The sequence below is a fragment of the Ixodes scapularis genome, unplaced genomic scaffold, assembly GCF_016920785.2.
Source record: "Ixodes scapularis isolate PalLabHiFi unplaced genomic scaffold, ASM1692078v2 PGA_scaffold6__148_contigs__length_123643588, whole genome shotgun sequence".
Classification (NCBI taxonomy): Eukaryota; Metazoa; Arthropoda; class Arachnida; order Ixodida; family Ixodidae; genus Ixodes; species Ixodes scapularis.
The window spans coordinates 77,772,853-77,788,316 of NW_024609881.1; the positions used below are offsets into that span (position 1 = coordinate 77,772,853).

Sequence of the window (15,464 nt, forward strand, 5' to 3'; positions counted from 1 at the left end):
ATTAAAGCTTTGGACAGATAACCCAGTAAAGTATCTGATTTCGTCAGGCCCTCGCCATACGACAACACACACAGGCGCATGAGCCATCAGTCATCACGAGAATTGCGACCCAATAAATTTCAAACGTTATCACGAGGTTTGAGTTGTTCTTAATAGGCACTCTAGCCAGTGCGCGAATTACGTTTATTTTAGACAACCGTGCCTCGATGGGTGAATCAAAAGGTGGCCCATGTCACCTGACGAGGCTCCCACCCCCTTTCCAACGCTACAGCAGTCACAGCATACAATATTAGTGAATGGCGCACTTGAGTGCATTACCTTTCATACACTCAACTAAAAGAAAACACGACCAGTGGAAGCCGCGGAGCATAAATCAAAACACAAAGCGGGATGATGCGTATAATTCTAGAGTATATAGCTCTGGCTCCAGTACTCCCTCCTTGCCTTCCGCCGAGCTTTGGATGCGCTTGCGCAGACGTGTTATCAAAGCCGGAAAGCTGGCGCTGTGGGCGGAGCACCTCTCAACCGTGGCCAGGTTAGACAGCGAAAAAGAGGGCGCATCTTCCTTCTAGCACGGTCGTGTTTTAATTAACCTGTAACCGACTATACGCTACAAAATGGCGAGACGCACAAGATAATAGGGATACAGAGTGTCAATGCTCCATGCGCAGCATATTTAGGGGCTCTGCCTCCTGCGCACTTCGTGCGTTCGTCCCCCCCCCCCCCCCCTGATGTCTCCACGTTATTTTGTTTCCCCGCGACCTTGACCAAGGACTGCACGCGCTCGGCTGCCTTGTCGTCGCCTGTTCTCTAGGTTTGCTGTTTGATTGGCCTGCCCCTCCATTGTGTTCTCGTGCGCCAAAGACGCCTTTTTGGGACACTTGCCCGCCGTATGCTCCGTCCGCAGCCGAGACGGTATACGGTCTGATGTAGTCAATCAAGCAGCACCAAAAGTGCATCGTCACGGCGCTCGTTTTTTGTGGGTTTGTAATCGCCGGTCTTGAATATGTAAGCACGTTAGAAGTAACGCGTTACGTCAACTTTGTTACTTTTTTTAGGAACGTTTAAGTGTGACGCGCTACCTTTTCGAAACGTAACTGTTTTTCTCAAGTAACGGCGAGAGTGACGACGTTACCTCTTGTCGTTACTTTTCGCGGTTTCTTGGGCAATAGCCACTCCTTATACCTTTTTTTTTTTTAATTACGTGTTTCGATATTTTTTGTGTCATACTCACCTCGTGCCGAGTTGCGTCAATTTTATACTTGCGCTTCCTGTAATAAACTTGTGGAGAAAGGGGGTCATGTTATACTTTTTACCTCTATATGTAATCTTAAGAAATGTAACAAATCTAACGCCTTTCATCATTAAGAGTAACTGTAGCTGTAACGAATTAATTTCTCGTTGCGGTAACTGTAACGGTAATAACTTCGCTACTTGTATCTGAAAGTAACTATAAGTAATTTTTTTTTTTTGAAAATAACTTACCCAAAATTGAGTATATATGGTGTCCAAGAATTTGAGTACACCATATACCTCCGCCTAAACCAATAGCGCGCAAGAATTAAAAAAAAAATGCGCAGGGTCACGGAGCATTTATTGTGTCTGATAGGTTTAATAGGTTATCGACCATGAACACTGTTTACAAACAAGACAGCGTTTGAACATCCCCGGTGTGGGCACTGCGCGGGCACAGAAACCAGATTCGCGCAAGGCGAAGCATCTGCGCATGCCCAGTACCGACAGCAGCGCCACCGCAGTGGTGTGGCGTCAGAGAGTTGAGTTGGTCTCAACTCTCTGATGTCACAGCACTGCGTTATTTATGCTGGATAGATATCTCTGTAGCATATATAACGCACGAAGAAGTTGAGCGCCTTGACGACGCACTTTTGGCACTGCCTGATTTGGTTCTCCATCCGATCGTAGCTTAGTTTTTGACAACGATCACGCGCGTGACGTCATCCTTGGTTTAAAACTGGAGTGGGGTCCACACTCGCATACCTGAAGACCAATGAATTGAGCGCGCGTAAACGCGTCTACACGCACGTCCCCGAGCTGCGGGAAGTTCCGATAGCTGTCACAAGACAGAAATCGCTGCAAACCAGTTTTTCTTTTGCCGTCTTTGTTTCTTTTGATTTTGCTTCCCCCTATCGATGAGGTGGACCAAGCAGAACGCGGAAGGGCCGATGCCAATCGACGAAGCCCCCCGCGCCGGCGTTTTTATTTCACCGGAAGCCGCGCGCTCCTCTTTGCCCAAAAAACCCAAAGACTTTATTTTACTTCTTCGGCGACTCGATGAATCCCGTCGGCATATATACGTAGAACGATAAGGACATATAGACTCGACGGTTGTGTTTCGTTGGCTTATGACGCTGTTTCAGAAGTCTATATATCTGTATGTTGGAAGCTTATATATGCACGGAGCTAGCATACTTCGAAGATGCTCGAGGTGTGTGCGCAAATTATTCTTGCATCATGTCCGCAGCCAACTTTCGCATGATGTGCGTGACTTCCGCTTTAATGTTTTTGCTTGGTTTATACTCGTTAAAATATAGGCAGCACTTTCTGTCGTGTGATATCTGACCATCCTTCTGAGCTAGAACACGTACAAAGGTCACGTGATTTTTGCCACGATGGTTCACGTGACATGACGTCGGTCACCTTGAGGTCGCGTCACGGTGCGACATCACGTCACGTGTTGTCACATGACATCGCGACGTTCTGACGGATTTCCTAGCGGGCTGCCCGCTATAGGAGATCCAGAACTCTGCATTGGGCAAGCGCGCATGCGCAGTTTCGGCGTCTTTTCGTCAACAGAAGCTCTCGAATGTTTTTTTTTTTTTTTCCAGTATTTTTAGCGGGAAACTTCTGGGCTAATTTCAGCTGCCATTTTTGCGCGCTTTTTTAACACCACGCCTAAAAAACTGCATAGAGCGACTAAAAAAAAAAGCTGTTAGGGTAACATACACCTAACCGATATCGTGGACAATATGGGCTGAAGAAGTCCTTCGTGCTTCGTGCGAATGGAATGCAAAGTTGGGGTCTCGTTCTTCGGACTTACACGTCGAAAGATTTTAAAACATTTAAAAACCGCAGAACGCAAAAAAAAAAAAAAAGGTTGAATTGTGTGTTTTAGCTTGTATGGGGGTTCGCCGGTACGTTCAAGCACCTGGCATGCGTCCTAAAACATTGATTCTTGCTCGATAGACGTGTTCCCGATTACCATAATGCGCGGTGGCTGATGGACTCGCAAATCTAACTCCACTTCTTGTGTACCTTGGAAACGTACGCTCGCATATCGGATATGGTATGCCTGTGTGCATTCATTGCATCTTATGAAGCGATAACGATCGAAGTTTCGCCATAGTTACGATTTGTAATAAAAGGTTTTTCCTTTTTTTTTTTTTGAACGGAAATATTAACATTTTGATTTTTCGAAGGTACATAAAAATTGGAATCGTACGTTTTCGGACAAGGCACTTATGCATGCGTAAGGGCCCAGTAATGAAGAGGAAATATTTGCTATTCAAAATTCAGTTTTTTTTTTTTCTTAAAAAAAATCGTTTCCTTGGTCACGTGCCATGAGGACACACAAAACCCAGAATATTTTCCTCAATAAAAGCAACAGAATCCACGAAGCGTAAGTATTACGAAGGCCGACTCCATAAATCCTGCAGGTAAAAATTATTAATTGAGCGGTGGCCTGACACTAATGCAACGTTATACATCCTAATATATATATAAAAAAATATGTTGTGGTTACATTTTTGCAATGCACTCGGGAGGGCATAGACCATTTTCACAAGTGCGCGCCATCTATAATCGTTTTCACCAAAAGAAGAAAAAAAAAAAGAGTTTTGCGCATTATTTATATGCCGCGCGAAGTAATTCTTAAAAGATTTGGTCATCAAAGGAACAAGAGATATTTTTGGCGTCTGAAAGGTGTACGTGTTGATGCGATAACATGTATCTAGCAGGGAAATTAAAAATGCGACGCAAAGAACACAATTTTTTTAATTTTTTTTATGGTTTTTGAGATGAAAACGAGTATAGTATTGGCGAGGAGATCGAACTATAGGGGGCGCAATTTCATTATCATCATCATCACCACACACAATCGCTGTGTGGCAAACAACTCCGACGTCAACACTCACCTAGCGTATCGTCGCATCGTTTATGGACTCGCTGCATATTTGTTTTATAGCGATATGGTGCGAACTTGCTGCGTACCACAGTGATCGAAGCATGCTTTTGAACCGGGTATAAGTTTTCCTGGGTTTTCTGTCGGCAGCAAGCTTCGAACGTCGACTCTAAGCACCGCTTCACTCGATGATATGATCGTAGTTGAGCACGTCCTCTCCCTCAATGAGACATCCTTGCTTTCGCCTATGTGGCCTATGATTGTCACGAGAGACAGGCTAACTGAAAAGTAGAAGTGCGTGTTTCGTGAATCATTAAAAAAGACATGGACGCTGCGCCGACCACGCACGATTCAGCGCGCGCGGCCGACACGGCGCGGCTGGCCCGGCACGCCCGCGCATGACCACACATGCGCTTGTTTTGCCTTTCAAGAGGACTTCGGTGACATTGAACGCAAGAGGGAACTAGATTACTTCTATATATATTTGCGTTTATTAGAAAAGAATAGTGTTAGATGCCTTTTATGAGCCTTGCGTCATCGTCTTCCATGGCAGTGAATGCACTAATGACATCGGTCAGAGGGTTTGTTTACCACACAGCTCTAGATCCAGAGGGAGCGCCGCTTTTCGGCGCTAACAATCCGAGTTCGCCATAGTTTGGGGGCAGGTATACTCTGAGCATGCCTTGGGCACGAGGGTCTCGTCGGCGTTCGGCTGAGACTCGGATCCAAATCATCCAATCACACGCTTCGTGCCCGAGAAATGGCAACCGCCCAATGTTGCCAGATTGGGTTTCGAAAGGGGTCTATTGCGGCAATCTATGGAGGGAACTCGGTGATGCTGAAAAAATATTTGAAGAAAAAAAAACTGTCTACGCAGTGACATATGCGCATGACGCTTCACTTGCTCACGCGATGCTCAGTGCCACAACGCGTACTGTTATTTTATAGGTCGAAACATTTTTTTTTTCAGCCTCGTCGTTCGATAGATTTTTTTCGAAAGTCCATCGAGCAACATTGGCCGTCGCCATTGCTTGGACACGAAGCGCGTGATTGGATCCGAGTTCCTGCCGAACGCTGACGCCAGCGCTCGTGTCCAATGCGTGCTCAGAATGAGTGATAAAGCAATAACAGACGGGCGATGGGGCGAACTTTTGAAAAGTTTCTATTGGCTCTCCCCGAGTGCTTTGTGGGAACGTATAGGCGCGCAAGATTTATTAGAGGGCAGGAAACAATCCTGATCGCTGACAGCGTGATATACGCGGGGGTGTGACTTATTTTGTTTACGCTTCTTGCATCGTGCTGATTGGTTGTCCGGCGTTCCCGTCGGCTAGAGTCGCATCCTCAATGGCTGCGAGGCCACGATGAAATGCTTGGGATTCGCCACGCCCTGCGTTTGTCAAGCTCTCAGTGACTGTATACGGAGAGCAAGTCATCTGCTTCTTGCGCAGGGGTTGCAGTGACGTCAAAACTACGCCAAGTTCTGAATGGCTTTGATTGGAAGGATGCTGGGTAGACCTCAGTGCTAGATGCCTCGAAACCTACCCACTATTTTTCTTTTTTTTTTTTTCATTTAGCCAATAACAGTTGGACGTTCTGACATCATCGCAGCCCCTGTGCAACAACCAGACGAACTTGCGCTCTGCGTATAACGGTTACTCTGTAGTCGGTCGGGGAATACTTTTTGATGGGTACGCACGTCAACATTGTGAATGGAACTTTCCGGAGAATCCCCGGAAACCTCGCGGTTATCTCCGCATTGCACTGCGCAGCGAAGGGAGTAGTGGGGTTTGTTCTGCGAGGTACGCTCGAGCCAGTTCAGACGCTTCGTATATACCCTGGAAGCGGCACAATCCATTATCTTAAGGGGAGGAAGTGGTCGAGTGGGCTAACGCGTCTCAGCTCGGAGCGTGGAGCGAAAGCTTCCGCTGGGAACCTTCTGGGTTCGATCCCCGCCGCTGCCGCCCGTTTCGATCTGGATGAGTTTCGTACCGGCACACGTTCGTGTGATCACTACTGCGTGATGCACGTTAAAAACCCCAGGTTAGCGGTTGTACCGCACTGGCCAAATTTCTCATCTACAGCTAAGAGACCGATTACCCGTTGAGGCGCATCTCCATCAAGGCTGTATAAACATAAAGAGCAAACCATTTTTTTTTCCATCCATTCTCTTTTATCCCTTGGAGTTCAAAGCACAAGCAAAACAGAACCAGCAGAAAGTTAACACGCACTCCAGTGTTTCCGAAGATGTGTGTCGCGACAGGTTCAGTGACGAGTCGCGAAGCGATTGTTAAAAAAAAGAGGAAGAAAAGGTGGAAGCCAAATGGCTCCTCCAGATGGAAGCCAAATGGCTCCATCTGGAGGAGTATCTTTGAGACAGATGGCAAAAAAAACAAAAAAAAAAACATGTATCGGATCTGATACAGCATGCATTCGCGTTGCCTCTCTGCTCTAATTTCTTGGAAGGCGCTTTTGACAGGAGCGCTCTAAGATATATAACCTCATTTTAGTCATTAGAAACAGTAATTCCTGCTGGCACGCGTTTTTTATTATTGTTTGCGCGAGTTTTTAGTTCGGTTGATGTGCCTTGACTATATTACAGGCAAATAAAATTTCAGCTTGAATTTTGTGCGTTACTGGTCATACATTAAAATGGAAAAGCCTGCGGCATCGCGAACAGCCGGGGGTGCGGTGGTGTGGGGGTTGACTCGATATTTGATATATTGGACGAGTCACAGGGCAGAAGAGTTCGGAAAGCACTAACGTAGACTCTGTTTTTTTGTGCCTTTTTTTGCGTTTTGAAATCACAAACTAGTATACCAACATAAACGTCTCTTTCTGGGTAAATCTTTCACGTGTCGTGGATCGGATCGTCATAACGCATCAAGCGGACAGTGCAGGTGCCACATGTGCTTATTGCCGGAATGTCTGGTCTGATCTGCAGATGCAATTAGCAGACGAAATTTCGTCCCTACAAAATTAACTGGAGCCCAAAGATCTACAAACAGTCACAAAGTGACCGTTACCGCGGCCGCGGTCTGCTACGAGTTTGTTAAAAGCGGACCGGCAAGACAGGATGAGGATGCCAGTGTAACGTTCGTCCATCATAGATACAAATACTTTAGTAGAGAAAATAAATTCTACTCCGTCCATTCGCATCCACAGAATTATTATAACGTACGCTAGAGGTTCTACTGGCGCTATAGTCTCTGCAACTTCCGAGATGCAGACAGCAAACAAAAGCAGACAGCAGACAGCAACCACAAACAGTTAAAGTACAGGCGAGCTGGTGGACGTTTGTCATGCTGCAACTTAACCCGATACATCCCTGTTTCTGTCCCTTCTACCTTTAAGTTTCTATTTCATACTCCGGTCTCGGGTTAGGTTGCAACATGATAAGCAACCAGTCTACTTTTGCGGTCCTCTTGTGCATTCCTAAGGGAAAACGTGCGTGCATTTTGTCTCTTCGCCGGAAAATAACATGCATCACTTTTGGGATTTGGATCTTAACCAATAGTATGTACTTTTATTAACATTGTAAAAGTGTATTTGCTTTAGTGACAGCATTTTTATTCGTCACTAACAATGGTAAACTGCGCCACATTTCAGGCCAAAACCCGTGTTCCACAGAAGGTGTGTAAAGAATAGCGACGATTCTGAGCAAAATAACGATCGAAAGGAATGTAGAGTATGTTTATGGTTCAGCAGCAATCCAAAAACGCTTATACAAGTTTTTTTTTTTTTTATCTTTACAGTTTTAAAAAGAGTTGATTTAGTGATTTTCGATGATGCTTAGCAAGTTTCTAATTGGAACCAGATGTATATTTTCACAAATTAAAAAAAAGTTAATTAACAAATTATACTTCATTAGCTTACTGATCGTTATGATTAACCCCCTATTTTATGTCCCCCTGGCCGAATAACTCACCCGCGAAAACCACGCAAGTGTAGCTTTCACGACATTTTTAAACAAACCTGTAAAGCTTAAAAAAAAAAAAACTAAAAAAAAAAAACTGTATATTGATGATCTGCTAGCCCTGTCAGATATATGAAAATGATCTCGTCGTGCATCTTTACGAACTGTTAAAAATATTCAAAACGTAAAGAATAAAGTATGTGGGCTATGAAATTTTTCTTTTTATTTTTCCCTATGCCGGGCAGCTTTTATCAGACACCTGTTTTCTGGATTCCCCTTATTTTCAAAGATTTTGAGCGTGTGGTTATGTTTTGAACGCAAAACAAGCATTCTCCCTGCATGCGCAGAGATAATAAAGCAACACTTATTTATTGAACATTGAACTATATTAATTTGGCCTGCACATTATTTTGATCGTCTTCTTAAATCAAACTTTTGCCGCAGAAATAACCAAAAGAATATTTTTATTTATTGTTTGTTTATCGTTTTACGTTTTCTGTTGGCATTCGTTTTGCATTTAAAATTTAAAAAAAAAATGAATCCAGAAATATGTATATATGCTGAACACAAGCAAGAGGCGACGCTTTTTTTTTTTAGCAAATCGGAACGTTTAGCTTTTTTTCTATCTTTCACTGTGTTGGTGGTCTGTTACATAATGCCCTATTGCAAGCATATCATAACACAAAGGAAAATTTAAATAAAATTTTTGTTCTAGCATGGCGGGACAACAAGGATAGAAAGCACTTAATTAGACTGTACTTTAAACTTACAGTTATTCTTTCTTTGGCGTTTTTTTTTTCAGTGATCGGACGGATTTACCAAACAATCTGCCATGTTTAAAAGTACATCTAGCAATAAATAATTACTATTTCCTAGATGCTATAATTTAAATCAAACATCTTATTTATTTTGTTTGTAAAAAATGACTTTTATATTCTGCATGACTCCAATATTTGAATTAATTGATTAGCAGATATTAGTTGGTTACCTTCGTCATTATGACGGTTATCTTCCCATCTATACTCTGTTTCACCTTATGATGTACCACGAGCTCCTTGCCCTAGGGCACATCTTGGCGGCACAACCTCTCGTCCATTAAGAGCAACTGCCAACGCAGTGAGCTCACGCTTCTAGTCTTCGCTGTGGTACAACATAAGGTGAAACGGAGTATAATATCCGCCGAGCCAATGCATATATAGTATAGTGGGGCGGCCCCAGCGTGTGACAATCACTCCTTCTTTTTAAAAGGGTCTGTTCGAATTGAAATCAAACACTCTGTATATGTGTGTTGTTCTCATTATTCGATGATTGCGTTTTTATTTTTTCTATTTTTCGTAAGCTTTAGACGCCGTTACCAACTGCATGGGGGCCGGAACCTTCGTCAGATTGCCGTGGAACAGCTTCTTATCTCAGTACTCTGTTGTCAAGTGCCTTTTTCAACCATATGACAGAAAGTAAATCGATTTGATTTAGTGGAAAACCCCGAGACTGCGGCGCATCCAGCCGTTCCAATAGCGCAAAACCTGTTCGCACAAAGGACATTGGATTTCTAATGTACGATAAAGAAAGAGAGGAATTGAAGACAAACAGACAAGACAGGCTGTACGGACTGAGCTGTATTCCCTTAGTAAAGTATTTGATAGATGTTGCCTGAACTAGGAGAAGAGTCACAAAGCATCGACATCGCACATCCCTAATTGTGGACAGTATGGTGGCACATAATAAGCTATACGCGCTTTAATGCAACTACATATCAGGTATCTTGGCGCTTAAAATCATTTTTGCCAGTTATCTAAAATCGCAGGTAAAACAGTCCGTGACAGAGCAAAGCTATATATATTGCCCGCGTTTTCTGGCACCATAAATCCAAAGCTCTGGACATCGCTTTTTTTTAGTCGCATGCGATCGCCGATTACGCCCGCTCTGCACTAAAGATAAAACAAATGGCGGCGCCCATGAGAAAATTGAGGAAAGGCAGGCCGACACTCTAGGCGACTTGTTTAGTGGCTCTGATGGACACCTCCCTGAGTCCAGCAGTTCACACGAAGTTTTAAGTCACCGGAAATGGCGCCTCCGATCTCCTGTGACGGTAGGAGTTGGCTTTAAATATCGGAAATAAACTGAACCGATGGCCGCAGATGTCTTGCGAAGTGTCTCGCTTCGGGATATCGCAAAATTGAGCGGAGGATCGAAAATGAAGTCTGAGCTTGTGGCAAGATGGCGGAAACGAGCAACATCCGAGTTTGTCGCCTGTCGCAGCCAGCAGCCCGCGGCATTGCTACTAATTCCGGTCTCGTGCTCGAGAGCCCGACGTTTTTCTTTCCCGACGTTCTTCCTCCAAGAGACAGGTAATCTATAACGATACGCTGCGCCGCTGGAAGGTGTTTTTCGTGGCAGACGACCCGGGCCGGAAGTCGGTCGCAGACGTAAACGCGACGCGCACGCGAAGACTTCCGGTTCTTTCCGGGAGCCGAGTTATATTCCCGGGCCTTACCTGGCGTAAACTGTCGTCCTTATGCGTACGATTCCGACTGGAAGAGAGGTTTATCTCTAGTCACGCGTTGCCGGGGGTTAGGTCGAACAGGCCATCGGTTTGGCGCCCCCTTTTTGGGGTTTTATTTGCGGAGGGGATTGGGATCGCGCTGCTGGTCTCTCAAGTCGACGCTTTTTTTCCTGAGCTTCAAGAGATATGTCCCTCGAACGAGCTTATAAGCAAACAAAAATCAAAAGGAAGGGAAAAAAAAAAAAAAAAAAAAAAAACCTCGAGCGCAGTGAACCGTTTGGTAAGACTATCGACGGTTAAAGTGTGCCACTCTTCTTTAAAAACATCAATTTTTTTCTTTTACCTTTTTTGGCGATAGGAATTCTTCAATATGGTAAGGATTTGTGTTTTACAACAGAGGAAACGTCACATCCTTGTGCACCAACGCGGGGCCGTCAGCACGCCGCGTGCAGAGACGATTCATCTGACGTGAATCTGGTTTCAGTGCGCCTGCACAGTGTTACGTTTGGTGTGGTCAAATACGCACGTGTTTGTGAACAGCGTGCTGATTCATAGACGCTGTGCGGCCGCTGTGCATGGGCGCCGCCATAACGGACCTTCAGTTTTGTTTCCTATTATTTTGATCGCTCTGCTCCATCACTACCACAGCAGGACAGGTTATTGACATTTTAGATCCGACTGTGTCCTTTTCCCCAGCATTGGCCTTTGTGGATGCCCGTCAAAGCCCGCTTCAGTGGCTCGATATCTCGGTGAAGACAAGAGAAGGTCAGCAATGGCGGCTGTAATCTGACGCGTGTGCAAATTAGCGTCCATAAACAAGCGTAAAGCTGAACTTAAAATAAAACGCCCGGCAAAGAGTTCTGTTTTTATATGTGTTCAGCTTCTAAATGTGTTCAGCTTATAAGTGAACAAAATAGGAATAAGCTAAAAATGAATATGTTATGTAGCCTTGTTATCGAGTATTCCGAAACATTTTCCGGTCATATATATGACGTGTGTAGACCTCCAGCAACGAAACATTTTCCGGTCATAGCTCGAGCTGTAACCATAATCTTCACTGGGACACACGTTGGGGTTTGCAGTATTCTAATATTTTGTCAAGAGATTCTCATGCTTTCTTGTTTGCGTACAGGTAAGAAGAAAACGAGTCCTCATATATCCTTGCTTACCCTGGGAGCCCCGATACGATTCTCCTGATGTCCTAAAGCCGCAGTCAGCCTGCTCATACACCGTACAAAGGACAAGGTGTTCGCAGCGGACATGATCACAAAGTTAGGGAGTTTCAGGGAACCGTTCTTGCACACCCGGTGCGGTACGATGGGCATTCAGGTACGAACTGCGCATGCGCGCTACCACAGAAGACTCCCTTGTGCGCTGTTCGTACCGGAGGGCCCGCCGTGCCGTATCAGATGTGCAGACACGGTTCTCTAAAACTCCTAAAAACGTGGTTCTCTAAATGCCGTTTTATGGAAAACGATCGGTTCGAGCTCCCGATCCGAGGTACCGTTCGTTTGGTCTATCAGCCGTGTTTTATTCTGGTTCCCTAAAACAATGTAGTGTATATTGTCACGGATGACAAGTGACGAGGCGGCGAAGGACTGAGTAAACGGAACGTTTAATGGGGCGAACTTGTGCCCAAAAATAAAAAGGGAAAGAAAGATAACAACAGAGCGTCGTGGGCGTCGAAGGCGGCGAAGCAGCTATAGATCGAACGCTGAGGCGAAACTGACCGTGGCTCGCCACGCGGAGCCCCTTATGTACATGCGTGGTCTTCTGGAATAATCGGCGTAGAAAGTTCGACGCGTAGAACATTCGGACCTCGAAGAAGCAACAGGATTCTCGAATTTATCAGAATACTAGTCTGCAGGAATAAACAAAAAGATGCGCCGCTCCCAGGAATTGAGCCCTGGCTTTTCGCGTGGGAGCCTGGTACGATAACCGTTAGGTCACGCGCGTGCTGCCAGCAGCGCGACCATGGCTTAACGTTCCACAGTGTCCTGTGGAACTCTTTTAGACATTCCTGCCGCTAGAACGCATAAAGTTTGGGCCGAGGTTCGTGATGTTAACGTATTACGTACAAAATGACAATTAAGTCATGTGCCGCACCGATTGAGGCCCCCAGGCGGACTTTTACAACTACATTATTCCTCATTTTGAGGCTAAAAATGTATGTTTGTTTATATACGTTTATTGGCTTAGCCCGACGCTCGAAAACGCGCCGCCGCACCAAAAAAATATACCTTTTTTTTTTTTTTAAAGAAGGAGCATATGTTGCGGACGAGGCAGGAGAGGTAGCGCAGCTCTCGTTCCGGACGCCAAACGTAGTTTGCGTTGTTGCCGCTTGCGGTCGTCTGTATAGGTGAAAAATGTCAATGGAATGAATTCCAGACAAAGAACACAGCGACAGCAATGCCATTTTGTTTCTTCAGACTCGCAACTTCACAGCCTCTAGTAGGAATCTGGTCTCGGCCATTCCCCCTTTTCAGCATCAGTAATCACTTCAGAGTGATGCACTTTAACATACCAAATTAACCAGCAATCGCGCTGCTGCACTGTCTACATTGCCCATCTACAGCGGAGGTACCAAACACCATATTAAGGCAAACTAGGTAACTTCCCGTTCTCTAAACCTCCGTACAGTTAATCTGACTTTTTGTTTTGCTATGTGCTCCTGTTAGCAGATGTGCTGCGAGAAGTGAGCACTAGACAGCGCCATCTGCACCCGATGCGCAATGGTGGGTGGTGCGGTTCCTGGCGCAGGAAACATGCGGTCTATGGACGAGGTCCAGGTGCGGGCTCTGCACGCCCTGCTCAAGAGGAAGCTGGAGAAGGCCAGGGAGCTGATACGGAAGGACTTGGACCCTTTCCGGGCCGGAGCCTTAGGAATCCTGATCCAGGAGCCGGGAGCCTACGTCAACGTGTCCCTCACCAAGGTAACTGAGTCGTACTAGACCACCACATCTTCAACCTGTTTCTTTCACTCGTGTGCTGAGGACACCAGACAAGAAGCTACCAGAAGCTTGCTTGACTGCAGTCAAGCTCAGGTAGCTTCTTGTCCTAATCATGACCCATGGGCCATGATGAGGGTTTTGTGTTTTCGGGGTTTAGTTTTTAATGCGTTAGCATTAGTGCCCTGGTACAAGCGCTGACCTCTGACGGGTTTCGACTAACCAAAGTTCGCAACGTCGCCACGGGATGGCGCCACGGCTGCACCGGCTGTGGCAACTGGCCAGGAAGCAACTTCTGCAAGAACCGAGAGATGGCGGGAGGGTTGCGGGTGCGCGCTTTGGACGTCCTCGGAAGCTCCTGCCGTCGGCTTTGGACACCTGTGGGCGTACACGGGCTGCGGTTCCGTTCTTCGATCCAACGGATGTCTGTCAGCCAAACTTATGTAGGACAGCATGCAATGCCGCTCGTCGTGATGGGAAACTTCAGCGTTAACGTTAGAAGCTGACACAACCAGTGGCTGCTAGAGCACATGCTGTCTCAGTGCGGACTAACGTTGTGCACAAACGCTAACGAAGCCACATCGCACAACGGTACCACTATAGACGCTTTAAAAACGCGCCAAATTGAGCCGCCATAGCCGACCTTCTCTTGTTCTACCGAAATGCCGAGCCACTGAAGCGGGCGTTAATGAGCCTCCACAGGGGCCGATGCTGGGGAGAAGGACGCAGTAGCTTCTAAAGTGGCGATAACCTGTCCTGCTGTGGCAATGATGAAGTGAAGCGAACGGAATAACAGGAAACAAAAACTGAACGTCGGTTATGGCGGCTCCTATGCACAGCTTCCCGAAAGCGTCTATAGATTTGATCTTCCCCAGTCGCCACGTACATAACATTCAAACGGCGGCATATGTCTCATACTTCACGTTGCACAGGCCGCTCATGTGCATGATCTGTCCGCCGCAGGATAAAACGCACGTTGGGGGTGAATAAATGCGCACAACGAAATGGCTCTGTCATTTTCCGCGGATCGCGCTCACGTCCTTCATGTACACGCTTAGTGAACTGATTTCTTGCACCAGGGAGAGGAGGGGTTTCGGGAACGTTCAACCCGCGGAAGAGTGTTGAGAGGCTGCATTGACCATGCTTAGTTATATGTAATCGCTGCGCGAAATGCTAGCGCATTTCTTTGAGAATCGACGTAGCGGCAGCAGCGATTTCGGTCCATTTTTTTTCCCCATAGAGTCGGTGATTCTCGACGGTCGGACAAGAAATCGGTGTTTGTCGGGTCTTAAACAACACGACAGGGGCGTTGAATTTCTCAACCTCCAGAGAACTGGTGCGTGATCTGAATACCTGAGAAACGTCCCAATATCAAAAAAAAAGAAAAAAAGATGAGGGTCTGGTTCTGGAAGAAAGAAGCCTCGCTGACAGTTCAGTGCGGCTGTGTTCAAAGTAAACACAAAATAAGCTTGTAGTTGAACAATTCTTTTTTCTTCTTCTGGTATCTTGAGTTTTTCTTTGAAAGACAGCCCAATTATTTTTTCTTTCCTTTTCCCCTTTTTCGCGGTTTCTTTCGATTTTGGAAAATACCCGGCATGGGCGTTTTAATTTTCGGGGTTTATCGATGTATACCGACTGATGAACAGGATGCTCCTAGTGCACCTAGATTTCAGAACGTTTCCAACTGCTCGATCGGGGTCCGTGGGTCACGTTCGCAATGCAAGCTGCGAGGGGCGGGCGAAAGCGTCGACTGTCTGCGACTGCCTCGAAGCTTTGCTTAGCCTCTTTGCCCACCATCTTACCTCGCCACACGGCCACCTTACGCATGCGCACGAGCAACAAATCTGCGCAAGGCCATTAAATTGCAAACGCTCTCCGTGGTTTGAGGTTGCACCCTCTCTTAAAATTTAGGTCCTATGGGGAGCGCAAGTTCATCTGCTTCTTGCACAGGGGTTGCGATGA

At 46.0% G+C, this 15,464-nt stretch overlaps 1 protein-coding gene across 1 annotated transcript in view; it reads left to right on the forward strand.

Annotated features, from left to right (window-relative positions):
* The window catches only part of LOC8028061, a 49,902-nt gene that overhangs the window by 17,207 nt on the left and 17,231 nt on the right, over nucleotides 1-15,464 (forward strand). Inside the window, exon 2 of the mRNA XM_029968250.4 lies at nucleotides 13,315-13,487. Within this exon, the coding sequence (XP_029824110.3) occupies nucleotides 13,315-13,487 (173 nt within the window). The remainder of the gene's footprint in view (nucleotides 1-13,314; nucleotides 13,488-15,464) is intronic.